The sequence below is a fragment of the Corapipo altera genome, unplaced genomic scaffold (genome assembly GCF_003945725.1).
Source record: "Corapipo altera isolate COAL_440 unplaced genomic scaffold, ASM394572v1 268, whole genome shotgun sequence".
Taxonomy (NCBI): Eukaryota; Metazoa; Chordata; class Aves; order Passeriformes; family Pipridae; genus Corapipo; species Corapipo altera.
Window position 1 is genome coordinate 10,043,315 of NW_020884901.1, and position 24,447 is coordinate 10,067,761.

Genomic DNA, 24,447 nt, shown 5'->3' on the forward strand with positions numbered 1-24,447 from the left:
CCATATACCCGCGAAGATCTCGCGAGAGATCCAGAGCGCGCGTATATGTGCCCAGATCTCGCGAGAGCTGGAGTTTGTACGGCTCTAGATAACTATAAATATATAAATATAGAGAGACAGAAATAGATATAAATAGAGATATAGGGAGATATGGATAGAGACTTAGAGAGATATAAATACAAAGGCAGAAATAGAGATATAAATAGATATGGATCTATAGAGATAATTATAGAGAGATATAGAGATTTATAAAATATAGAGAAAGAAATAGATAGATATAAATAGATATGGATATATATGGATATAGAGAGATTTAGATAGAGATATACAGATATATAAATATAGAGACAGAAACATAGAGATAGATATAAATAGAAACATACTGAGAGATAGAGAAATAGAGGTATGGATAGAAATAGAGAGAGATATGGGTATATAGACAGAGAGACATATGGATAAAGATATATAGAGATATTGACATAGGTAGATTAGATAGATGGATGGATGGATGGATGGATGGATGGATAGATAGATGATATATAGGTAGATAAATGGATTGATAAATGATGTGTAGGTAGATGGATGGGCCAAGACCAATTGTATGAGGGTCAATAAGGCCAAGTGCCAGGTCCTGCACTTGGGTTACAACAATCCCACACAAGGCTCCAGTCCTGGGGAAGAGTGGCTGGAAATCTGCCCACTGGGAAAGGCCCTGGGGGTGCTGGTTGACAGCTCGTGAACATGAGCCCAGGTGTGTCCAGGTGGGCAAGAAGGCCAGTGGCCCCTGGATTGTACGAGCCATGGTCTGTCAGCAGGGCCATAGCAGGGACTGTCCCCCTGTGCTGGGCACTGGTGGGGCCCCCCTCCAATCCTGGGGGCAGTTCTGGGCCCCTCAGCATTGCAAAATGTGGAATATATAAAAATTGTCTTAAGAAAGGCTGTTCTTTGATGTTTGATCTTTGTAGCTTTCAATCCTAATCAACCAGAAGGGAGATTTAATTTCTGAAACAGCAGCTCAACAAGCTCTAAGTGATGTCCAGGTGTTAGAAAAACAAGTTAATTATTAGTAGAATTGCTCTGTTGAGGTTTAGGGCTGGACGTGCTTCAATGATCTCAGAGCCAGGGGGAGGTGAAAGCTTGGGGAGAAGGATGTACCACTGACAGTAGGCACAAAGAATGCAGGATTTACAGGCCATAAGGACTTGTGGTAGAACTCCCAAGATAAGGTAGAAACTAATAAAGCCAACTGAGCAACTGTGCTGAAATCAGCTCCAACAGGGGCAGATCCTGACTACCCATCGAGAAGCCCCCTGATCCTAAAGAAGAGAAACACTGAGCAGGGGACTAAATAGCATGAGAAGAGAGAGAATAATTAATGAAAAGAAGAGAGAATACTAATTAATTAAAGAACTCTGTAACTTGTAGCCAGTGAACACTAATTCATTTGTTTGCTAAAATGTATAAATAGTAAAAAGTTTTGATAGTCTGCTGTGCTGGCACTGCTGGGGCACCTCGAGTCTTGTGCCCAATTTTAGGCCACTCAGTTCTGGAAAGACCTTGAGGGTCTGGAGCATATCCAGGGAAGGGAACGGAGCTGGGAAGGGGCTGGAGCAGCAGGAGCAGCTGAGGGAGCTGGGGGGGGCTCAGCCTGGGGAAAAGGAGGCTCAGGGGGACCTTCTGGCTCTGCAACTCCCTGACAGGAGGAGGGAGCCGGGGGGGTTTCGGGCTCTGCTCATAGGGAACAAGGGAAAGGATGAGAGGAAATGGCCTGAAACTGTGCCAGGGGAGGGCCAGGTTGGACATCAGGAGGAATTTCTTCGTGGAAAGGGTGGTCAGGCCTTGGCAGGGGCTGCGCAGTCAGGTGGTGGAGTCCCCACCCCTGCAGGTGTCCAAGGAACGACTGATCGTGGGACTCATTGCTCTGGGCCGGGTGACAAGGTGGGGATCGGGCACAGGTTGGACTCGATGATCTTGGACATCATTTCCAATCCCAAATAATTCCGGGATCTTGTGACAGGGCGGGGAGGTCCTCCGGCCTGCTGGGGGCGCGCGAGAGCCGGAGGCCGAGCTCTGTGGTCTGGGCGAGGCGCTCAGACCGCGCGTCTCGGTGCCCGCGGATGATCATGTGACCAGGCGGTCTCTCAAGATGGCGGCGGCGAGCGGTGAGTGGGATTGAGGGGGGGAGACCCGGGCGGGATCCCCGGGACGGGATCCCCGCGGCGGCCCCGGGCTCCTGGGGGGGCGAGCACAGGCACTGCAGCTCGGTGACGCTCCTCGGGAGCGGGTCGTGCCCGGAGCCGCGCGGTGTTTGCCCTCGCTCACTGTCGCACCTCTCCCCAGGTGTCGGGCCGCTGCCCGAGGGCCACGAACCCAAATCCCGGCAGGGCCCACTCAGCCCTTCGTCTTTCCGAGGTTCTGGGCCCCCGGGCACAGAACGGCGCCGTTGTGGCTGATAAAAGAGTGAAGAAGACGAGGAGGTCCACGGGTAGCCCCTGGAAGCGCTGTGAGCCTGGGAGGGGAACCCTGCGGGGACCCCTAAAGAGAAGAAGAATAGTGATAATGTGGGAAAGGAAGGACTGGTGAAGACGAGAGATTCGTTTCAGGGAGGCCCCTGGCAGGGTCGGGCCGTGGCAGGGGTGGCACAGCTGTGGTGGCATCCCCAGCACAAAGGACCAACACTCCTGTGTTGCAGGACAGGGAGTTAAAAGCTGCAGTTCCCACTCCTGTGCCTGTTCCAGGCCCTGCAGGGCTGGCTCCTGTCACTGCTGGATGCTTGATGACCTCCCTGTCAGGGAGCCAGGCCAGCCTGGAGGTGTCTGGTGACAGCTCTGTCCCCATGGCCAGGCAGCACCTGCAGGACCCTCCCAGATCCAAGCCCTGCCTCACTGCTCTGCTCCTGAATGTATTTCCCAGATGAAATAAAGCATCTCTTCCTTCCACACCCCCATCTTGTCTGCTGCAGTGCTGTGCTGCGTTTATGGTGTCCGGAATGTTTTAAAAATTGTGGTTTGTTCTTACAGAGCCATTTTGCTGCTTTGTTTTGATGACATTTGTTTGTAAAATTAGGGGTTTGGTTTTCTCTTGCTGCCACCACCCAAACAGCTGCAGAGATTGGGGAACACCCAGTGGACATTCCTGAGCCCTTCCTCACCCTGTGAGTGTGTGTGGCTGCACAGACCAGCCCTGGCTCCTATGGGGATGCAGGATTTGGTATCCCTGGGTGCTCCCTGCCTGTCCCAGGCACTTACAGACAATTCTTTCAGGAGCTTAATAAATAAAAACTGCTGTTGAGTGGGTGCTGCTCTCACTCAGGATTGGTGCTGGTCAGCTGAGCACACACAGGCACTGTCACTGCTGGCACAGCTTTGCTCTCTGCAGGTTTGACTTGTGTTTTTTAAGGCAGGTTATGACATTTAAAAGCTGCTCAATCCATTTAACAAGTCTGAGCCTTCATTTTTTGACCCCTGATAGGATTCTTTTCCTGTTCAGTGTCTGCCCTTCAGCCTTCATGTCTTGATGAAGGTGAAAACTTGTGATTTCCCACTGTCCCCATGACTGACAATGTCTGTCTGGAACAGAGGAAGGTGAGGTGGGACAAAGGGATGCAGAAATCCTCAGCAAAGAGGTGAATGTATTCAGCAAGGTCAGGAATATCTTGCTGCAGGCACCTTGTCCTTCTGCTTTTCATCTTTAAATCTTTTGTGGCAAGTTTTGACATTTAAAAGCTGCTCAGTCCATTTAACAGTCTCTGATCCTTCATCTTTTGACCTCTGATAGGATTCTTTTCCTGTTCAGTGTCTTCATGTCTTTATCTGTTTTCTTGGGTGGAAACTGATGATTTCCCACTATCCCCATGACTAATAATGTCTGTCTGGAACACAGAAAGGTGAGGTGGGACAAGGGGATGCAGAAGTCCTCAGTAAAGACTTGAACATGTTTAATAAAGTCAGAGATTTCTTGCTGGAGGCACTTTGTCCTTCTGCTTTTCATCTTTAAACCTCCTGTTGTTTCTGTCTGTGATGTCTGATCTGTGTCAGTGGCCCTTCGTTGCTGTCCTGCATTTCCCACCTGTAGCTCTTGACAATCAACTTCCCCTCCTGCTCAGCCCTCTGAATTTTGGCTCTTCCCTCCCCTCCTGAGAGGAGCTGAGTCTGAGGAGCATTTCAACAATCTGAAGTGGTTCAAAAGGCAGGAACTGAGATGGCAGGGGAAGAGCCATGGAACTGCTGGAGTGTGATTCCAACACACAGACCGAGTTTGTTTGTAGCCACTTTGTGCTGTGGCTTGTTCCAGTGAGAGCTGTGACAGCAGGACAGTGACTCAGGATGGCTTTGCCTCCTTGTTTCTGGAGTGAAACCTGGATGAATGGACTGAAGGGATGTTTTTGCCTTTACACAAAGGATTTATCTCCATAAAGCTCTGGGCAGTTTTTGGCAGAGCTCTCCCTGCAGGAACATTCCTGGCTGGATCCTGTGGGTACCTGCTTTTCAGTGGAGTTTGGGACCAGTTTGCAGGCACAGAACTGGCAAAGAACCAGCTTTTTATGTGCAACATGAGCTCACTGTGCCAGTTAGTGCTGAACTGAGGAAGGAGCGACTCTTTCATATGATTAGATGATTTATATGATTATTAACAGTGTTTAAAAAAGTCATTGCAAAGTGAAACTTGAGTGCAGAGTTCCCAGTGAGTGTCTCAGTGAGGGCTTTGGGCAGCTGGAGCCCTGCCTGGACTCCCCCCTTTGCCAGGCAGAGCTGGGCCGGGCTCCTTGGGCTCCTCCAGCACTCCAAGGCTTCTCACCCACACCCTGCAGGTCCCCAACCTCACTGTTGCCCTTCTGCTCTTCTCTCATCCCAGCCTTATCTCCACACCAGATCCATCCCAGCTGTGTCAGGTCCCCTGTTCTCCTGCAGCCCCAGCTCAGGCTCTTTCTGCATTGCCCATTTTTCACCCCCTGCTCTGGTGCAGCCTCAGATAAACTCCTTTTTATCTTTGATTTTATTTCTCACCTCTTTTCCCAGCATCTCAGCTGGTACCATCTCATTCCCAGCTGGTCTCCCTTTTCCAGCCCTTCCCTCAAAATCTGCCAACAGTTCCCTTTTTCTCCCGTGCTGGGTCAGTCCTGTCCCAGAGCTGCCTGGGCTCTGTTCCCCTTCACCCACCTGCAGTCCCAGTTCCACCAGGGCCCTTCCTGGGCCCACTCTCCTCTCTCAGCTTCAACTTCTCCTCCCTTTACCCTTGAACCAGCTGGAGCCTTTGCTCTCAGTCCTGGATTCTGACTTGAGGATGGAGCAATCTGCCCTGGACACATCCATCCTGGGAGAAGCTCTGCAGTGCCCAGGGGGGCAGCTGTGGTCAGCTCTGGTTTGTAGTCAGAATTTTGCTGAAGTTGGGTTCTTTCAGCTCTGCAGGCAGTTGTCAGACTATTGGAAATGGATTTGGCTTTATAAACCTATTGAAAATCTGACTTTAAGCTCTTGGGTGTTAAAGGCAGAACCTTTTCATCTCTCTGTGGGAGTAAAATGGGGAAGGTGTTCCTGGGTGATTCTGCTGCTGCCTAGAAAGCAAATGAGCCAAGCTTTTGTTAACTTCAGGCAGTTGCTAAAGCTGAGAAGCAAAGTCCATCTTGGGCATCCCAATTCTGCTCCCCTGATGTCCTGGGAAGTGGCTGGTTATGGGCTGTGATGTGTCAGGGGAGGCTCTGCTGGACCCAGCACTCAGCAACTCCCTGTATTTTGAACTGCATCAGGGTCTTGTTTATTCTCACCTGCCCTGGAAGGGGAAGGCAGCTCTCAGGTTTTTCACATTTTTAGCCTAACTTTATTCTAGAACATTTTATATTTCCTTGTTATCGTGCCAGAATTGACTTTGAATTTTAAATAGGGTTCGGGTTTTTTTTCCTACAGTTACATCTGGAGTGGCCCCTGCATTTCCCTGATCCCTCAGTAGCCTTTCTCTGTACCTGTTCCAGCTTGACTCAGTGGATGTTGCACAGGGATGACCCAGACAATCAACAGCAGTGCTTTGGTGGCTCGTCTGAACACTTCCCTGTGGAGGTGCCTGTTGGACCCAGCCAGAGAAGGGCTAAAACAGGGACAATTCCTGAGACACTGATTCTTTTCTTTTCTCGTTTCCCCCCCTTGTTAGAGCCCAGCTGTGCAGCCCAGGCTCCCCAGCACACGCAGACTGCAGGATTGCTGAGCCTGTCTCTGCCCTGATCCCTGTCTGGGGGCAGAGCCACAGCCAGAGCCGAGGATGCCGCTCTTCTCCCGCAAGAAGAAACCCAGCGATGACGCCCGGAAGCGCCTCGAGTACCAACTGTGCCTGGTGAGCTGTGCCAGGGTCACTTCTGTGCCCTGTGTCTGGGCCTGGGTGCCACGGGGCTTGGCATGTCCCCTGTGTTACCAGGAACCGTGTTCCTGATCTCACCCAGACAGTTTTCCTTCTCACCAAGGTCCTCTTCCTAATGTAGGGCAGGGAATTCCTGCCTTCCTGTCTCCCTTTGCCCTCCCATTTCCATGGGACATCCTCCCCCCCACCCCACCTCCTGCCAGCCCACAGATGGGACCCCCAGCACTCCTCCATACCCCTTTTCCCTCACAGATCTCCCAGTTTACTTTTCCTTCCTGTGACATCCCCTTTCCCATGATCCAGCCTTTCCTTGTGCCCCTCTTTTGCTTCTCATTACTATTTCATATCTTCCTGTTACTCAGAGGATTAACTTGTTAGATTTGCTGTTTGTTTTCCTGGACTAGGATTTCCCCAGGATCCTCTGGGTGGATCCTCAGCAGGTTCTGTTGTGCCAGTGAGGGTGGCAGAACAGTCCAGCAGCAGCCCTGGGTTTGCAGTTGGTTTCTGACAGAAATCTGCTTTTGGGTTATTTCACCTTCTCTGCCCTGGGGGCTGTGGACCAGTGGGGTCTCCTGGAGCAGCAGGAGTGGCTGAGGGAGCTGGGGGGCTCAATCTGGAGAAAAGGAGGCTCAGGGGGGACCTTCTGGCTCTGCAACTCCCTGACAGGAGGGGGAGATGGGGGGAGCTCTGCTCCCAGGGAACAAGGGACAGGAGGAGAGGAAATGGCCTCAAGTTGTGCCAGGGGAGGGTCAGGTTGGACATCAGGGAAAATTTCTTCATGCCCAGGGCAGTGCTGGAGTCCCCATCCCTGGAGGGATTTAAAAAGCCATGTGGATGTGGCACTTGGGGACCTGGGTTAGTGGTGGCCTTGGCAGTGCTGAGGGAGTGGTTGGACTTAGTGATCTTGGAGGGCTTTTTCAACATTAACAATTCCATGATTCTATGCTGTGCTCTATCCCAAAGCATTTTAGAATTTAGAAACTTTATGTTGACTGGCTGTGAGGTGTCTTGGAAAAGAAAACACTGTTATGTACCAATAATGACACAAGTTTACTGAATTAATTCAGATGGAGGGTTTCTGGGGAGGGGTGGCTTACCCTGCCTGTCCTAGGATTAGTTCTGTGTTGCATGTGCTTAGTTCAGGGTCAGGATATCCAATTCTGAAGACTTATCAGAGGCACAAACACAAGTAGGTTTTATTGCCTTGTGCAGTACCTTTTATTTAAGAGAATAGTTGCAGAGATGCTCACAGTGAGTCTGTCCAGGTTTATCACCATTAGCAGCTGCATTGGATGTGGTTGAACATGGAAAACCACTTTGGAACAGAGTCATAGAATCACAGAAGGGTTGGCAGGAACCTTAAAGATCATCCAGTTCCACCCCCTGCCATGGGCAGGGACACCCTCCACTAGCCCAGGTTGCTCCAAACCTCATCCACTCTGGCCTTGGACACTTCCAGGGATGGGAATCCACAACCTCTCTGGGCAATGAAAATTGCAGGATGCAGCAAGAGGTCATGTATTCCTGCATGGTCTAATTCTCTGGATGTGTGTCTTCCCTCTCCAGGCAAAAGAAGCTGGTGCTGATGACACCCTTGACATATCCAGATGTGAACTCTCAGAGGTATGTTCTCTACAGCTTCCAGCATTAAGTCACAGCTCTGATCCTTCTGTCAGAAGTAGTGTCATGTCTGTGAGCCTCCAGACAGAACCTGTTACTGGGCCACCTTTCCCTCTGTCTCCTCACCTCTGGCTTTCAGCTGGGGGCTTCTTCCCCATTTTTGGTGGGAGTTTCCCTGTCCTGCCCGATGCTTCAACACCATTTCTGTCCTGGGAGTCCTTTTGCATTTGACAGGGTGAAAAGGGCAGAGTGGCCTCATACCCTCCCCCAGCACCTTGGTAGGACCCCAGTTTGGGACCTCATGGCCTAATTTTGCTGGTCCTGAGGGAATTTGTTTGCCAGAGGTTGCCTGTTTCTAATCTTAGAGCTGCACAGTCTGCCACCCATGGTTATTTTTCTGTATCAGTGAAAATCCCAGCTGGTTAAGGATGGAAATCTCACTTCCAGCTTGGCTTCTTTTGTGGCAGCCAACTCAGTGAGGAACAGTCTGTGTGCTGTGTGTGGGTGGGCAGTGACAGAGTGCCAGGCACTCACAGCACACACAGCTTTCCCTGCTGGCAGCCAGGCCAGAAGCCCATTTCTATTTCACTTCCAATTTTTATTCATTATCTCATGTTTGTAAAATGTTGATAGCCTTTTGGAAGGGGAGAGCTTTGCCAAGCAAGTTAATGGGTGTGGTGCTGCTCTTTGTGGGGAGAACTCTCCTCTTGGAGAGGAGAGCTGTCTGCTCTGCAGTGGGAAATGGCTTTGCTGAGACTTCAGGGTGTTTTGTTCCAAGCTCAGAAGCCAACAGCACCTTGTGTGCAGGTTTGCAGGCTGTGGGACAGTCTGGGAGCCTCTCTGGGTGTAGCAGGACCAGAGGATCCACCCACCTGCTCCACTCGTGGCTGCAGCTGCTCTGGGATCCCCAGCAGCTCCTTTTGGATTGGTACCATAAACCCCTGCCTTGCTGTTTCATTCTATCCTTTGCTCTTTCAATAAATGAAGTGAAACATCAGTTTTGTCTTAAAATGAACTGTGGACATGAATTTGGCTGGTGCTGCTCAGCTGTGCCTGGCAGGGGCTGGGCTGGCACCTCCTTGTTGTCCCTGCCCCTCTCCTGCAGAGCCTGGCACATCAGGGACACTCAGTCCTGCCCTGTGCTCACCTTTCTCTTTCAGCCCAAGAGTGGTTTTGAGGTTGCAGAACTACAGAATATATTTATGTGATGACTAACTGAACATTTATCTGAACTCTTGAGTCATCAGATATTAAATCACGCAAGGCTGGAACTCCTGCCCAAGCCTCAGCCTGTTCTGTGACGCTGCTGTGTCATGGAGAGCCAGTGGAAGCTTAAATGGAAGTTATCTGGGAAGTACTGGCATGCTGGGCCAAAATCAGGGCCCAGTAATTTTGAGTATCACTTGTGGTTTCATTAAAGTTATTCACACTTTACAGGTGGGCACTGCAGAAGTGCTTAAGAAAAGAAGTCTGACCTGGCTATTTTTTAATTGTTTTTAGGTTCCTTATGGGGCCTTTGCCACTTGTAAAGTCTTGCAAAAAAAGGTAATGTTGCGATCAGAAATTATTAAATAATTCTGTCATTATGCTTGGGTATTACTGTAGTGTTGGAAGCGACTGCATGTGGTTGTTTTATGTTGCTGCACAAGAAGTTTGCTTGTAATGAATTTGTTCACCTGTGTGATACCACACAGAGAGCAGTTTGGGTCAGGATAATCCTGTCTGTGTTCTCCAGAGCTAACTCCTGGCAGGAAAGGTGGTGGTTGTTCCTGTCTTAGCCTGTCTAATGGTATTTCTCATACAAGGAACAAGGCTCTGGTTTAGATCTCATGTAAAATGTTTTAACTTTTCTGACAAACCATTTCCTACTTTAATATTTTCTGTGATACTGAATAAGATATTGAGCTCTCACCCAGCTTCCACAGTTAAATCTCAGCAAATGTGCTTGTTCTGGACAGCAATGTCCCTTGTGCTTATGTGCCTGTGGGGTTTTTTCCCCCCAGGTGCTGATTATTCACACAAATAATCTGACATCTTTAGTTCCAAAGTCCTGCAGCCTCCTGAGTCTCATCACTGTGAAGGTAACTGTGATTCTTAACACTTAATCTGTAGCCTGTTTTCTGTGCATTCCATTGCTTTAAAACACACCAACCCAAATAAATCCCTTCTGGATGGAGGGTTTGGCCAAGAATCAGTACCAAGGTGTGAAACCTGCCCTTTCCAGGTAGAGAGACAGCAGTCACTGAGTGGTTTGTGTTCCCAGGACTCATTTATCCTATTCCAAATCCCACAGTTCCTCCCTCAGCGGCCTCTCAGGCAGAGCTGAGTGTGTTGTGGGGTAGATCCATCTCTCTCCTGCCCTGATGGATCATTGGGATGTGAAGGAAGCTGGGATGGGTGATGGGCTGTGACAGGGCTGTGTCACAGTACCTGTCATACAGGTGCTGAGGGCTCTCAGCTCCACCACCCTCTGTGATTCCCCAGAGGCAGAGTCATTCCAGCAGCTCCTCTCCCCATGGAGGGAGGGAGGACTGCAGGCCTAGTCCTGCCCTCTCCCTGTGCTGGTGTTGGAGCAGTTCAACTTCCAGGGAGCAGTTCAGCTCATTGATCCTGCAGAAATTCCTGCTGGCAGGCTGGTTCCCTGGGGTCATTTATCCAGTTGGCTCATCCAGTTTTGTGGAACAGCCCCCTCAGTGTCACTGCCCTCCTTTCCAGAAGACCCCAGGAATTAAGTGCCCATGTCTCCTGGAAAACTTGAGCTGCTTTTCCAAGCCTAACTGGAAGCAAAGGAATTTTCATTGCTAGATAATGCATGAGTTTTCATTCTGGCACCATGACTTCTGTTCCCAGCCTTGTGTGCTGAAATCATTTCCTCTTCCAGGTTCTAGACCTTCATAACAACCAGCTGACGTCGCTTCCTGCTGATATTGGTCAGCTCACAGCTCTTCAGGTAAAAGATTGGCAGCTGCATCCCAAGTGTGGCTCAGGGCATGTTTTGGGACAGCAGGGATATGGGGTTGCTGCTCTTTGGTTTATAATTAACAACAACTTAAATGATGGTGCCATGTTGTCAGATCTATCTCATCATTGCTGAATCTATCACAGAAACTTGACTGTTGCTGTTTAACTGGCTTGTTGGAGGGAGAGCAGGAAAAAAACAGGGGAAGAGCAGGAGAAGAGCAGGTGAAGGACAGGAAAGAGCAGGGGAAGAGCAGTGGGTTATGTAGTCGCAGGTTGGTGCAAGGTCTGTCAGCCCAGGTGGCTCACACTGCCAAGCAGATGCTCTGGGATGCTCCAAGCAGAGCTGGAGCTTCCAGTCCCACTGATTTCCCAAAATATCCAGGTTTTGCCATTCTCCCTGGTGTGGTCGTGTTGAGGACTCAGAGCAGTGTGTCTCAGTGCACAGTGAGGGTCCCTGTGCTTGGGGGGGCAGCTTGAAGTTCAGTCCCTGCTCCCCTGTGGGAGCTGGAGTTGGGGAGTGCTGCCCTGGACACTCCCAGTTCCTGCAGCTGGATTCAGCACCAGATGGTGGTGGTGAATAGGGTCTCACTGCCTTTGGTAGCCTGACAAATCCTGTATCCAGGGTTTGTGAACAATACAGTTTTTTAACCATAAAGTGTTGTCTAAAACCAATTTCAGGTTGTCCTGGGGCTGAGAGTAGTCCCAGCAGCACGGGTGTGTAGAGGAGCTGAGACCTGTCTGAAGAATGTCTTGAAAATCTTTTCTGTTAATACCTTAGGTCCTAAACCTTGAAAGGAATCTTTTAAAAAGCCTTCCACAATCTATAGGAGACCTTGCCCAGCTCCAGCTCCTCAATGTGAAAGGTATGGCTTGGGATTCCAGCAGTGCTCTGGGCAAGGCACCAGTTCCTATCTGGGTCATGTTGAGCTGCAGTAGCAATTATTCCTTTCAGCCACCACATGTTTTACACTCTGATTGCTGAGGAAGGACACAAGGGTTAAATTCAAATAGTTGGCAAGGCAGGAAGAATTATGTAGGCAGAAAATGGCTCAGCCTTGGTCTGTAGGATGTTTTCATCCAGCCTCTTCTCAAAGGAGAGGTGGTTGGGTCATCCCAACCCAATCCCAGCAGGTCAGAGCTCCCTGGAGTTCCTGCATGTAGGCAGAGTTTCAGAGCCCTGGGTGCCTCATTCCTGCAACCAGGAATGTTGGGAGGGCTGGAGACATGTTTTCCTCCAGGAGCAGGGGCCCACCTTGAGCTAGGAGTGCTGTGTGGGCCCTGCAAGAGGGGTTTGTCCCCCTTTGGATTTTGATTTAGACCAACCTAATCTGCACTCTGTGCAGATTCAAGTGTAAGAAAAGCAGCAGCTTTTGGCAGAAGCCCTTCAGTAGAGCAAGCAGAGCAGTCAGCTGGATAAACTGAATTATAGCTGAGTCCACCAGCACCTGGAGCTGGGTCCTGTGAGCCTGTGGAGCCCACCAGGTTTGCACAGCCCTAGCACAAAGGCCACACCTCTTTTCCAGACTCCTGGGCATTTTCCAGCTATGCTGTGCCATAAATTTGGGAGAAAAAGACTTTGTTACAGGGAGCTGTTGCTGAAACAGGGAGGGAAATGAAGGGTGAGGAACTTGGAAGGGCAGCTCAGGTCATTGCAGCACCTGAGCTCTGAGCCCTGGCTGTGCAGTCCCACACTCAGTCCCCTTCCTCCCACCTCTGGGACTTGCACCAAAGGGGAGAAGACTCCATGTTGCAAATATTCTCCTGATAAAGAGCACAGACCCAGCCTGCAGCACGTCCTCAGCTGAGGAGGTCATTTTGGTATGAGCTGGACCTGTGCACTGGGCCTGTGTGCAAGTAGATTTGGATCCCCATTTGCCTTGGTGGGCAGTGGCAGCCTATGGAGTCCTTGTGTGACCTGGGACAACCTTTTTGGGGTCCTTGTGTGACCCATGACAGCCCTTTTGGGGTCCCTGTGTGACCCGTGACAGCCCTTTTGGGGTCCTTGTGTGACCCAGGACAGCCCTGTCCCTGCAGAAAGGAGCCATGTGTGTGGTTATGGTTTGGTGTTCCAGCAGAGGAACCTGCTGGGCCCTGCTTTGGACAGGCCACATGGTCCCAGGGTGGGTTTCTCTCTCTCCAGGGAACAAGCTGAAGGAGCTGCCTGGCACAGTGAGTGGCCTGCGGAGCCTGCGCTCCCTGGACGTCAGTGGGAATGTGCTGCAGGAGCTGCCCCGGGTGCTGGCCCACATCAGGACCCTGCAGGTACCCAGTCAGCCCTGCCTGTCCCCTCCCTCTCTTGCTTCAGGGCAGGGGGTGGGGACTGGCTGTGGGACAGTGTGTGTCACACTCCAACCACCATCAGCAGGAACGTGCTGTGACACCCTGGCATGAGTCAGCTGAGCTGGTCTGGTGAGAACCAAAACACAGCCCAGGCCACCCTCAGTACCAGAGGGAGCTGAGGCATCCCACGGACACAAGGGCGGTGGAGGGAGGGGCTCAGTGGGGGCACAGCACTCACCAGACAACGAGCAAAGTGAAGCTGTGCCCTGAAGAGCTGTGAGAGGACAACACTCCACCCCTTCAAAGCACCCTGCAGAGCCTGGACCACAGCAGGAAAGGCACCATAACTACTGCACATTAACCCCCCAGTATTGAAGTGCTAACTGGCCACAGGGTTTAGCCCAGGAAGTTTCTGCCAAACAGGCAAGGTCAAGGATCCACTGGATTTCCATAATTCAACACCCTTCCCCAAAGAGAGGGGGGCAACACCTCTAAGGCAACACCTTTTACCAACACCCCTTGGGGTCTGTGAAGCTGTGCCTTGACACAGGGGTAGCACATGGAAAGCCAGAGCACATTGCCTGCAGTGTGGAGGGAGGAGGTCAGAAATCCAGCACACAAAGTGAATGTTTAGGGCCTGGGCAGGAGGCACTGCAGGGAATTGTAACAGAGCTGAGCCCAAAACAGCTTTTGTGTTCCCTTCCTGGTCTTCTCTGATCACTTTTTGTTGTGGTTTAATCACAACAAAAGCAATCCCCAGGGAGTGAATCCCTGGAATTTACCTGCCAGGGCTGTCTCTGAGAGCACAAACTGTGCCTGTGCTCAGGCTGACACAGCCACTCCCCACCAGGGCTGATTGGAAATGAGCAGATGGATATTTGGGATGAGGCTCTTGCCTCTGTGCTCTGACAGATCTCTGACTCATTGTCAGCCTCTCTGGGTTTCTGGCTCCCTGGAGTGCACATCCAGAATGGGAAAAGCATCAGGATTTTGATGGATATGTTCCCTTCTGGCTGCCAGACTTGTCAGTACTAAATGGTGCAAGTGTCAGGCAACAGGGCTGACTCAGACACCAGCAGGAGGGGCTGAATAAATGCTGCCCTGGCTCACACACAACACTTCACTTCTCTTGTGGACACTCTCTGAGTTGAGGGATCTGTGCAGCTTTGCCCCCTGTGCTTGGTAAAGGGGTTCCTTTCTAGGCCCTCCTACCATGCCCTTCTCTACAGGAGGCATCATTAGATCCTTTTGGTGGCCATGGTAGGATGAAACAAGTGGCCCTTCCCCTTATTGTTTATGGGACTCATCTTCTCTCCATGCCCTTATTATCACCACCCCTTCCAGGTGTCATCCTGAAGGGCTCCAACTCTCTGAAATGGGGGAGAAAATGTCTGTGGTTGGTACCTAAACATGAAGTACCAGCATCTGCAGGAGGGGAATGTTCCACTGAAAGGCCAGCTGAGAAGCTCCCAAAAAAGGAACAGCAGAGTCACCTCTGGAGGGTGTCAGACACCCAGGGGGAATTCAGTACAACCTCATGTTTATGTCAGGATTTAGGGTAACATGAAGTTATCACTCTGTAAGTGAAATTTGGGGAACTGCAAGGAGAATTGTAGTTGGACTCTGGCTGGGCCACCAGAATAACCTGGAGCTCTGTGTGTTCTCTGTTGGAGACCCTGACCCTGGATGCCTCTTCCATGACCTACCCATCACCTGAGATCTGCAGTGCAGGCACAGAGGCCATCCAGCAGTTCCTCTGCAAAGGTGAGCAAGGAGCACCAGTGGGTGGGGTGAGGGCTGGGGGCCTGGGCTGGCTCTGACCAGGTGCTGTGGGGTGTTCAAACATGGTGTTTGGGAAGGACACAGGTTGTGTGGGCCCTGCCTGGGGTGGTTCCTGGTGCCCTGCACACCTGACAGGCTGCTTAGTGACCTGTCTTTGCTGGCAAACAGCACAGCAGGAGTCCTCTTTTGAGCCCTGCTGCTCTGCCACACTGAAATGTTAAAACATCAGAGTAGTTGGGTCAGACTGTCTCAGTGACCAAAAGAAGTCAGGGCATTTCCCAGTGTTTTTTTTTTTCTCATTTGGATTTTCTCCAGTGGGAGGATTAGGCATTGTCCACATATCACTGCCTTGGGACAGGCACAGAGATTCAGTTTTCACTCAAGGTCCTTTCTACCCTCATTTTCCAAGAGGAAGGATGTGGGACTGCAGACTGATGGGTTGTTATGAGAGTGATGAAACCAGATGGAAAACTCAAAAGGGCAAAAATGGACTGTGAGTTTGTAAACACTGTGTTTAGTACAGGCAGGGAGGTTTGGTGGAGGTTTTATACAGGGAAAGTGGGTGTTGGATATTGGGATATTCCCTGAAACAACAGGACAGTTATTTTGGTCTGGGCAGTAACATTTGCAGCCCTGCAGAAGTCACCAGGCCTGTACCTGTGTGCAGGACGTGTTTTTCTCTGAGCAGGTCAGCTCTGAACCTTCTCCTGGTGGGACTGGAGTGTCACAATCCCCTCCCAGAGCTCCTTGTTCATCCTGCCTGAGCTGGAGGAGCTGTGCTGGGTGCTGGTTGGTGTGTGAGAAGAAGCACTGCTGGAAGCAGTCTCACACACCAGCCAGCCCTGGCCATGCTGCCAAGGAGGTCTTTAAGCACCAAATGTTCTTATCTTGTGCTTGATACATTTCAGAGTGTGGAATTGCCTACTACCCTCCCTCCCAGTATCTGCTTCCCGAGCTGGAGGGCAATGGAGGAGGATCCTCAGTGGATGGGGTGGACAGGACAGTGCATAAATACCTGCAGGAGGCGAGGGAGTGGCAGGTGAGGCTCCCACTGCATGTGAAGTTGTGTGAGAGGGTTTGGGATTTGTCTCTCTGCTCCATCACTGGATCTCACAGGACTTGGTACACCATCCCTTTCACTTTAAGATACTCCATTTAACAAAAATGTTAAAGTCTGAAGATATTTATCCACACACAGGAAGTGCCGTATTGCAGAACTCACTGTCCGGGCAAACTTCTGGATTTACAAAACAGAAAACTGAAATTCTGTAGGAATCTCAAGCAGCATTTCCAAAAATCTGCATTTGATATGACAACTCCAGTTCTGCATGTGACGGATTACTGAGTGCTCAAGATTTATGGTTAAGGTTTCCTGTTTTCCTTCCAAGATTTAGGGTGAAAAAAATATACACTGTTCACAGATAGAAATATCCACAGGCTCCAGGAAACTGGGTGAGGTTAAACAGAATTATCAACTGTGCTGCTAAATGCAGAATGTCTGTACATCTCCATGAGGTGTGTCTTTTGGGATCAAGAAGGCATCCAGGCATAGCAGTTTGTGTGTGGGGGTGGCTGATCTCCTTCTTGAGCTGGGGGTGGTGTCACCACACTGACTCCTGGAAGACACATCCCAAAGAACTGAATCCATCCTTGGAAGCCACAATGCAGTCAAGGGACAGGGGTGACAGTGTGACATGGATGTGCAGGGTGGTAACACTTGTAATTTTGGGGAGGCAGCAAACTGCAGAAGAACCTTGTGATTCCCAGCCAAGTGCTGGATGTGTTCCCCTCCCTGGGGAAGGTGAGGCTGGGCCAGTAATTGTGGGAACTCTGCTGATTCTGTGCTCTTTGGCAAGTACAGAGCCAGTGTCTTTGTCCCTGGAGAAGCCTCAGTGACTGACTTTGGGCTAATGCTCCAGTGCCTGTGGTGGATGTCTTTACTCAGTTAGGGGAAGATGGAATGAGGGTTAATAATACCTGCAAAAAAAGTCCTCTGGGGAATAAATGTCTGCTGATATTGCTTATTTTTCAGAACAAATTCTCGGAGTATGAGAAGAGGAAGGTAAGGATGAATGCTTCCAAATACTCTGTCTGGATCTGCTTCTGCTTTCTGTTTTCCATCTCTTTATCTGGTTTCTCAGGCAAAACTGAGTGTTTTGAGATCTGAGTTCTTGCATAAACCCCCAAAGCTGCTCACTTGTCACAGCAGGAGACAAGTGGGAGCAGGGGGGAATCTGTGCCTGCCTGGTGTGACACAGAGCTGAGGTGTTGCTGTCCCCCTTGTGAGTGAGCAGCTCCAGCTGAAATCAGTCTGCAGAGCTGGATCCAGGGGCTTTCACACCAGGTGGCTTTTTCTTGCCTTTCTGGGCTGGAAGCTCAGCTGTTTTTCCCATGGGGTGGGCAGACGTGTGTGAGCACAGGCTGCTCAGTACATCCCTGCCCCAAACTCCAGCCCCTGTGGCTCACAGTGCCACCCTTCCTGCACTCTCTCAGCCTTCCTTGTTTCTGTCCTCCATTCCCCTCACCTGGCTGCATTTTTAGTTTGTTCTAGTCTGTCCCTGTCTCTTCCCCTGGGCAAGGCTCCCTTTGAAAGAATCAGAAGCTCCTGCCTTGCAGTTCATTGCTGCCTTTGGCTCGAGCTGCTTCCCTCAGACAAGGGAGTCCTGTTCCCATCTGGAACTGAACCCCACCTTCATTTTGGGCTTCCCTCCAGGGGTTTGTATGGGCTGTTTCAGTATCAGTGGATGCCCAGGGACTTCAGCTTCCTGGTGATGAAATGAGTTGTGAGGAGTTCAGAGACTGCTAAAGAGAGCAGCAGCTTCTTTGTAATTTTTGGGTTCCTAAGGGGAGAATGTTTCCATTCCCTACTCAAGCCTCCCGTTTGCCATTTGGCTTCCCTTCCCCTTGCTGTGCCTTCGTTGGTGTTTTTGCCAGAGCGTGTTCTCACTTGGGAAGGACCAGAGCCAGCAGCCTTCTGATCCCTGCCCCTCATCTTTCTCCTTATTCCTCTCAGGAACAAAAGATGCAGGAGAAGCTGGAATTCGAGCGGCGCCTGAACATGGGGCAGAGGGAACACGCCCTGCTGGTCCAGCAGCTCCACAGCCAGAAGGATGAGATGCTGCAGACAGTGAGGGAGGTGGGTCTCCCTGGGAGCCCTGCACAGGACCCCTGTCGTGGGGGGGAGTGGAAGGCTTAGACATTTATTAAAGAATTTATTAAAGAAGCCCTGCCCTTGAGTCACAAGGTGCAGAAAGGACTCCCTGGCTTTCTAAACCCCTTCTCAGAGAGGAGCCTGGGGGTGGCTGGGTCCAGTCTTAGCCTTGGATTACATCAGTGGTTTGAATTTAAGGAATTAGAGAGGTGTGATTGAACCACCTTCGTCCTGCAGGCTTTATTGACTGGCAAAATGAGAATATGTATATAAAATGAATCATTTGTTATTACAAATGATCAGACAAAAGATCTTAATCAGAATTATTTACTACACAATAAAAACTCTAAAACTTCTAGTAGTGTAGTATAAGATAGGACAGTGCACTATATTGAAGCAGTTATTGAAGCAATTATATTAAAGCTGGCAAAAAGAAATAATCATTAAGTAGAGATTTGATGTAACTCACCCAGATGAACACTTGTGGGGAGGTCTCTTTCCCTCAGCCTCGAGGAGTGTCCTTGGGCATCCTCACACAAGAGAAGAATCTCCACACACACCCAAGAAGGGTTATGTCAGAAGAACCTGACTGTATGAAGGGGGACTGGGCTTTTATAGCATAAAGTGATTGACTGCTGGTCCCAAATTCCCAGGCCAGCTCCCACCTCATCTGTCACATCCAACTTCAAAGAGCAGGGTGTGTGTTTGGGGTTTGGTGACCCAGGCTGGTTTTAGCACAGTTCAACACCAAAACCAGCACCGTGGCACCACCAGTAACTCACCCCAGAGAGCTGGCACTGCTTGCATTCTCTGATTCCATTTTAGGTCTTATGGGGTTATCCTGCCACAACACCCACTGCCTTCCCTAAACCCACCCCTTTGTCCCTGTTTGCTTTGTTAGGACCAGCAGAGGCTGGAGGAGGGGCTGACGAAGCACCAGCGCTATTTGGAGGGCGAGCGCCTGAAGCTGCTGCAGCAGCTGAAGCTCACGGAGCAGGGCATTGCCAGCAGGATCCACAAGCTGCTGGAGGACAACCAGAGGTGGGCTCTTGCCCTGCTCACTGTCCCTGGGGGGCTCAGGTGGTTTTGTCCCATTCTGAGTGGTTCATCTTGCCCTTTCTGACTGTTTCGGAGCTGGTCAGGATCGATGTCTGGAAAAGGTGCTTTAGATCTTGGAGTGCCAAGGTCCCACTTAAAGCAAGTGGAATTTGCACCTTAAAAAAATGGTTCCACACATGTGTGATGTTGGAATTTTGCAGTGCTGTGGAAGGAATTTGAATTCCTCGTGGAAGGTGCAAATTTGAAGTGTTTTAGGGTGCCACTGCCTGTGTCTGCTGGATCTCCATATGACTGGTGCTGATGTGAGGTGCCCAGCCTGCAGAAAGCTGCCCTGCTGTGCATGGGACCAAAGTTTTTTTCTCTCAGGCACGTGGTGGGATTGTTGGGGCTGTTGTGTGCATGGCCAGGAGTTGGATGGTCCTTGTGGGTCCCTTCCAACTCAGGATATTCTATGACTCTGTGATTCTGCCCTCTGGGGAACCAGGATGTCCTGCTCAGCTTGATGAAAACCTCTTATCTTTTTTTATAGGCAGAAACAAAGTTCAGACATTCTGAAATCTTTGGAGAATGAGAGGTGAGTCCCCTTGAAACAAGCTCTTGTAGAAAAGGGACAAGGAGCTGGGAAAAGAGGGCTGGGAGCTTTCTTTCAGCCACCAATCTGAATCCACCCTAAGTCAGGGGAGGTTCTTCTCATACCTGCAGCTGGTTGTGGTCACTGTTGGAGACAAGACACCTGACTAGATGTGCCTGGTCTTACCCAGTCTGTCAAACCCAATGACATGGTGATTTTACCTCTTTTTCATCTCTGAATGGTCCTAGATAAGGAGTTTGGGAACAAAACCCTGTATTCCAATGTCAAGGGCCAACAGAGATCCTACATCTGTTGGAAAGCTAGGGAGTTATGAGGATGGTCCAGTAATGTGTCCAGGCTGGGAGGAATGGAATCATGGAATCCCAGACTGATTTGGCTTGGAAGGGACCTTAAATCTCATCTTGTTTCAGTCCCCTGCTGTGGGCAGGGACACCTTCCACTAGACCAGGTTGCCACTCAGCCAACACTCTGAGCCAGCTCTGCCACCTAAAGTGATTGTCCCCAGCTCTGCCCTGCCTGGAGCTGCCCCCTCCCTGCAGCCACCTGTGCTGGGCCCAGTGACCTGGCTGAAAACCACCCAGTGTGTGTCAGATTGCTCTCCAAACACACCAGCTCCTGACCTGCTGTGTGTGTTTGTGTGCTGGGACAAGGATGATGTGGTGAGGAGGGAGGCCAAGTAGTGCTTGCAGTGGCACTGCTCACTTGGGCCAGCTGGGAAGGGCTCATCCTGCCTCAGGAGAAAGGAAAGCCAAGGACTGTGTTTGGGGAGAGCATGTGCACGTTGTGTGGATGTTCTGTCTCTCAGAAAGACCAGCTCTCCTGTCTAAAGCCATTGTCCCCATGGTTTTGAGCAAAATTTATGTTGTCTCCCATAAACTCAGAGGTTCCTCACCAAAAAATCACCCAGGCTTTGGTGCCTCTGATAAGCCCAGCTTCCCTGAGGTGGTGGCAGGGTAAACATGCCCAGCCTGGAGGCTCTGAGCTGGGTGGGTGGAGGAGAAGGGCTCGTCTGAAGGAGTGGCTGAAGTGTTGCTGTTTGTTGGGCAGGATTAGGATGGAGCAGCTGATGGCAATAACCCAGGAGGAGACGGAGCAGCTGCGCAGACGGGAAGTGGCCTGTGAGTCCTGGCAAGTCTTTGGGATGGTGAAGTGAAGGCTCTGGAGCACCAGGAGCAGCTGAGGGAGCTGGGGGGGCTCAGCCTGGAGAAAAGGAGGCTCAGGGGGGACCTTCTAGCTCTGCAACCTCCTGACAGGAGGGGGGAGCCGGGGGGGTCGGGCTCTGCTCCCAGGGAACAAGGGACAGGAAGAGAGGGACGGCCTCAAGTTGTGCCAGGGGAGGTTTAGGTTGGATATTAGGAACTTTTTCTTCATGGAAAAGGTTGTCCAGCATTGGCACAGGCTGTGCAGGGCAGTGGTGGAGTCACCATCCCTGGAGGTGTTCAAAAAACATGTGGATGCAGCACTTGAGCACATGGATTAGTGGTGGACATGGTGGTGATGCTGATGGTTGGACTTGAGGATCTTAAAGGTCTTTTCCAACCTTAACAATTCTGTGATTCTGTGGACGACCTGGTTCCTCTGGAGAAGCACTGGATGGGTGACAACCACCTGGGAGATGCTCTGGCACACACATTGTGCTGTCACACACTCATTCTGATGTGGTCCTCGGTGCAATGGGGCAGAGCTGATCCATGGCTTCCACCTGCAGCTCACTGCTGGTTTTCCTGGAGGTATAAGCCATGCTCCCTGTAGTCACAGCCTGTCACCAGAGGAGTTGGTGAGACTGGGTGTAACACACAAAGTGCTTCTTATTCCAGAGGTACCCAACAGATGTGAACCCACCAGGTTCATGTCTGGGGGAACAAGAATGGTGCTGAGGAGCCTTTTCTGCTCATGCTGACCATGAACAGGGTGCAAGGGAAAAGGGGCACCCCAAGGATGGGTGACTGACCATGGCACAGCAGAGCTGCAACCCAACTGCTCCCTTCTCTCTGTGAGCAGGGACAGCACCCAGGGAATGGCTGGAGCTGTGTCAGGGCAGGGTCAGGTTGGATCTCAGCAAAAGGTTCTTCCCCCAGAGAGTGGTTGGGCGCTGACCAGGCTCCCCAGGGCAGTGGGCACAGCCCCAAGGCTGCCAGAGCTCCAGGAGGGTTTGGACAACACTCTGAGGGACAGGGTGGGATTGTTGGGGTGTCTGTGCAGGGCCAGGAGTTGGACTGGATGATCCTTGGGTGTCCCTTCCTACTTCCCAGGAGATTCTGTGATCTGAGGGTTGGGAGGCAGTGACTGGGCTCCTCTGAGCTCTGAAGAGATGCAAGCACAGGTAGAGTGGAGTTCCCTCAGCTAATTTCACAATAAATAGCCACAATTCTTGCAGCTGGATGGGTCTGCTCTGAGGTGAATGAAACAGCAGCAGCAAGGGCAAGTTGCAATGAGAGGGGGGGCTCTGTTAGCTGGCAGTGAGTGCCCATCCTGGACACCACCCCAGGCAGGCACTGACAGCCCTTCTGTCCCCAGCTGCCATGCAGCAAATGCTGGCTGAGACCTACAAGAACAAGCTCCTCCAAGTGACCTACGAGTCTCGTCGGCAAGACCTCGTCAGCCAGGCCTGCTCCAGGTACAGGGGGTGGCTGGGGCTGGGGGTGCTCTTGTTAAGGCTCTTTCTTTTCCCATATATCCCCCAGTAGCTCCTGTAGCCTCTGGAATGTGTCAGGACAGGTGTAAGAGCATGTGATAATACAGTTAAACACACTGTCAAACTCACCTAAATGAACCCCCTTCCAGTGACAGGAATGTGCATGTTCATCACACTTTGGGTGAACTGCCAGTCTGTACAGTGTATATTTTGCTTTCTACATTCTGCTAAATATGGAGGGTGGAATTAGACAAGTCATCTTCCTGTTTTGAGAGGCAGTTCAGTGCCAAACTGTAGGTCAGAGCTCCTTTCCTCACCTCCCAGGCTGCCTCAAGGCTGCTGTGTGTATCCATGTAGGACTTGTGCTGCTGTAGGTACTGAGAGTATTCCCTCTGTTTACAACAAGGTGAGATATTTAATCTGGCAGCATCTGGCACTGAACAGAAACAACGTTGTGAGCCTGTGACCTGCCCCCCAGGGCCTGTGTGGGTGTAGGGAAGGAGGTGTTAAATCTGTGGCCTTCAGCTGTGCAGTCCTTACATTCAGTAACACATTCTCCACCTGCACTCCCCATTGCCTGCTTTTCCTCTGGTTTGCCCCAAGAGTCCCAGGCCCAGCATTAACTCCATCTCCTTGCAGCCTAGCTGAGATGGATCAGAAGTTCCAACAAATCCTGGATTGGCAACAGCTGGATCAGAACAAAGCTGTCAGTCAGATCCTGCAGCAGGTAGGGAAGGGAGCAAACTGCTCATGAGGGATTGAGGGGGAGCAACTGCATGTGAAAGCAGGATCCACAGTGGGTCACAGGAGCAGCAGTGGCTGGGCTGCATGAAAAGTTATTTTATTTAACCCTTCATGCTAAACTTTAAGAATCTCTGGTGTCCTAACAAACTCACATGGGCAGCTGAAGGAAAAATGGTTTTATTTTTTAACTGGGCGGCAAATTTTTAGAAAAAAACAGAAGCACAGACCATGGGAAGCAAAATTGTTCTGATGATTGATAAAGAGAGTTTTGAGACAGAAGTCCTGTCTTTTGGCTGGTTTCCTGGGTGGTTTGGGACAAGCTGCCCACAGGAAGCATTTCCAAAGCTCAGTTTTCAGAAGTGCTGGGCAGCCTTGGCAACCCTGTGGCACAGCCTGGGGGCTCAGTGCTGCTGAAAGGTGAAGGTGGGGGTCATACAGAGCATTCCAGATGTGTGTTTGAAGAACATGAACATTTCTCTGTGTGTCTCTAAGGTGGGTTTTACCTTTTGGGACTCTGGGCTCTCGGTCATGGTCACAGGACACTTGCCCAGAGCAAGCACTGCTTGCCCAAGCACCCGAGTCTCTGCCAGGCAGCAGTTTCTGAGCACCTTAGCAACTGCATGAACCACCTCACTGAGCAGGATTTTGCCTGTCCTGTAGATTGAGATGCAGAAAGCTGCCTTTGAAGCTCTCCAGGTGAAGAAGGATCTTATGCACAGGCAGATCAGGAACCAGGTGAGTCAACACCAGGGGAAAGAGCAACCAGCTCCTCACTGTTCAGTGAGACCCTCGTGAGGAAGAGCAAAGTGCTGTGAGCACAGAGCAGGGTCTGCAGGACATGAAGGGCTCTGGTGTTGCTGAGAGCTCTGGAGTGGAGAGTTGAGCAGTTTTGGGAGTGAGGGAGTGTAAAAGCAGGTTTTAGATTCCTGGAGGTGGTGGCATTGCCATTGTTTCAGTCAGTCACCTCAGCACTGGTGGGTGAAGCACTGGAGAGCTGTCACTAGAGGACAGACCTGCACTGGCTCTGGGGGGTGATCTGCAATTGCAACTGATTTCTTTTGGGCTGTGTGCTTGGCAGGGCTGCTGTTTGCACGAGTCCACTGCATCTCCATCCAGCACATCAGAACTGCTCCTTGGGCCATAAGTTCACCTTTTCTTTCCCATTCTCAGCGTGTTTGTGAGCTCCATTCTGCAGAAGGTGCAATGCTATAGTTGGGGGTAAGAGCAGGAGCTGGTGGAAAAATTAGCATGGGATGATGCAGGAAGGTGGGAAGG

General features: G+C 50.8%; 1 protein-coding gene across 5 annotated transcripts in view; it reads left to right on the forward strand.

Annotated features, from left to right (window-relative positions):
* Positions 1 to 2,075: 2,075 nt before the first annotated feature.
* The window catches only part of LRSAM1 (leucine rich repeat and sterile alpha motif containing 1), a 29,823-nt gene continuing 7,451 nt past the window's right edge, over positions 2,076 to 24,447 (forward strand). For 3 of the 5 annotated variants that reach the window (XM_027649912.1, XM_027649914.1, XM_027649916.1), the window contains exons 1-18: positions 2,076 to 2,162; positions 6,145 to 6,324; positions 7,915 to 7,971; positions 9,469 to 9,513; positions 9,972 to 10,049; positions 10,850 to 10,918; positions 11,708 to 11,792; positions 13,070 to 13,191; positions 14,883 to 14,973; positions 15,900 to 16,030; positions 17,024 to 17,053; positions 18,005 to 18,127; positions 19,044 to 19,183; positions 19,731 to 19,775; positions 20,841 to 20,911; positions 22,311 to 22,410; positions 23,068 to 23,155; positions 23,833 to 23,907. In XM_027649912.1, coding sequence (XP_027505713.1) covers positions 6,253 to 6,324; positions 7,915 to 7,971; positions 9,469 to 9,513; positions 9,972 to 10,049; positions 10,850 to 10,918; positions 11,708 to 11,792; positions 13,070 to 13,191; positions 14,883 to 14,973; positions 15,900 to 16,030; positions 17,024 to 17,053; positions 18,005 to 18,127; positions 19,044 to 19,183; positions 19,731 to 19,775; positions 20,841 to 20,911; positions 22,311 to 22,410; positions 23,068 to 23,155; positions 23,833 to 23,907 — 1,422 coding nt within the window. In that variant the 5' untranslated portion in view covers positions 2,076 to 2,162; positions 6,145 to 6,252. Of the gene's footprint in view, positions 2,163 to 2,340; positions 2,504 to 6,144; positions 6,325 to 7,914; positions 7,972 to 9,468; positions 9,514 to 9,971; positions 10,050 to 10,849; positions 10,919 to 11,707; positions 11,793 to 13,069; positions 13,192 to 14,882; positions 14,974 to 15,899; positions 16,031 to 17,023; positions 17,054 to 18,004; positions 18,128 to 19,043; positions 19,184 to 19,730; positions 19,776 to 20,840; positions 20,912 to 22,310; positions 22,411 to 23,067; positions 23,156 to 23,832; positions 23,908 to 24,447 lie in introns of all 5 variants that reach the window. The other 2 variants (XM_027649913.1, XM_027649915.1) reach the window with 2 other exon arrangements.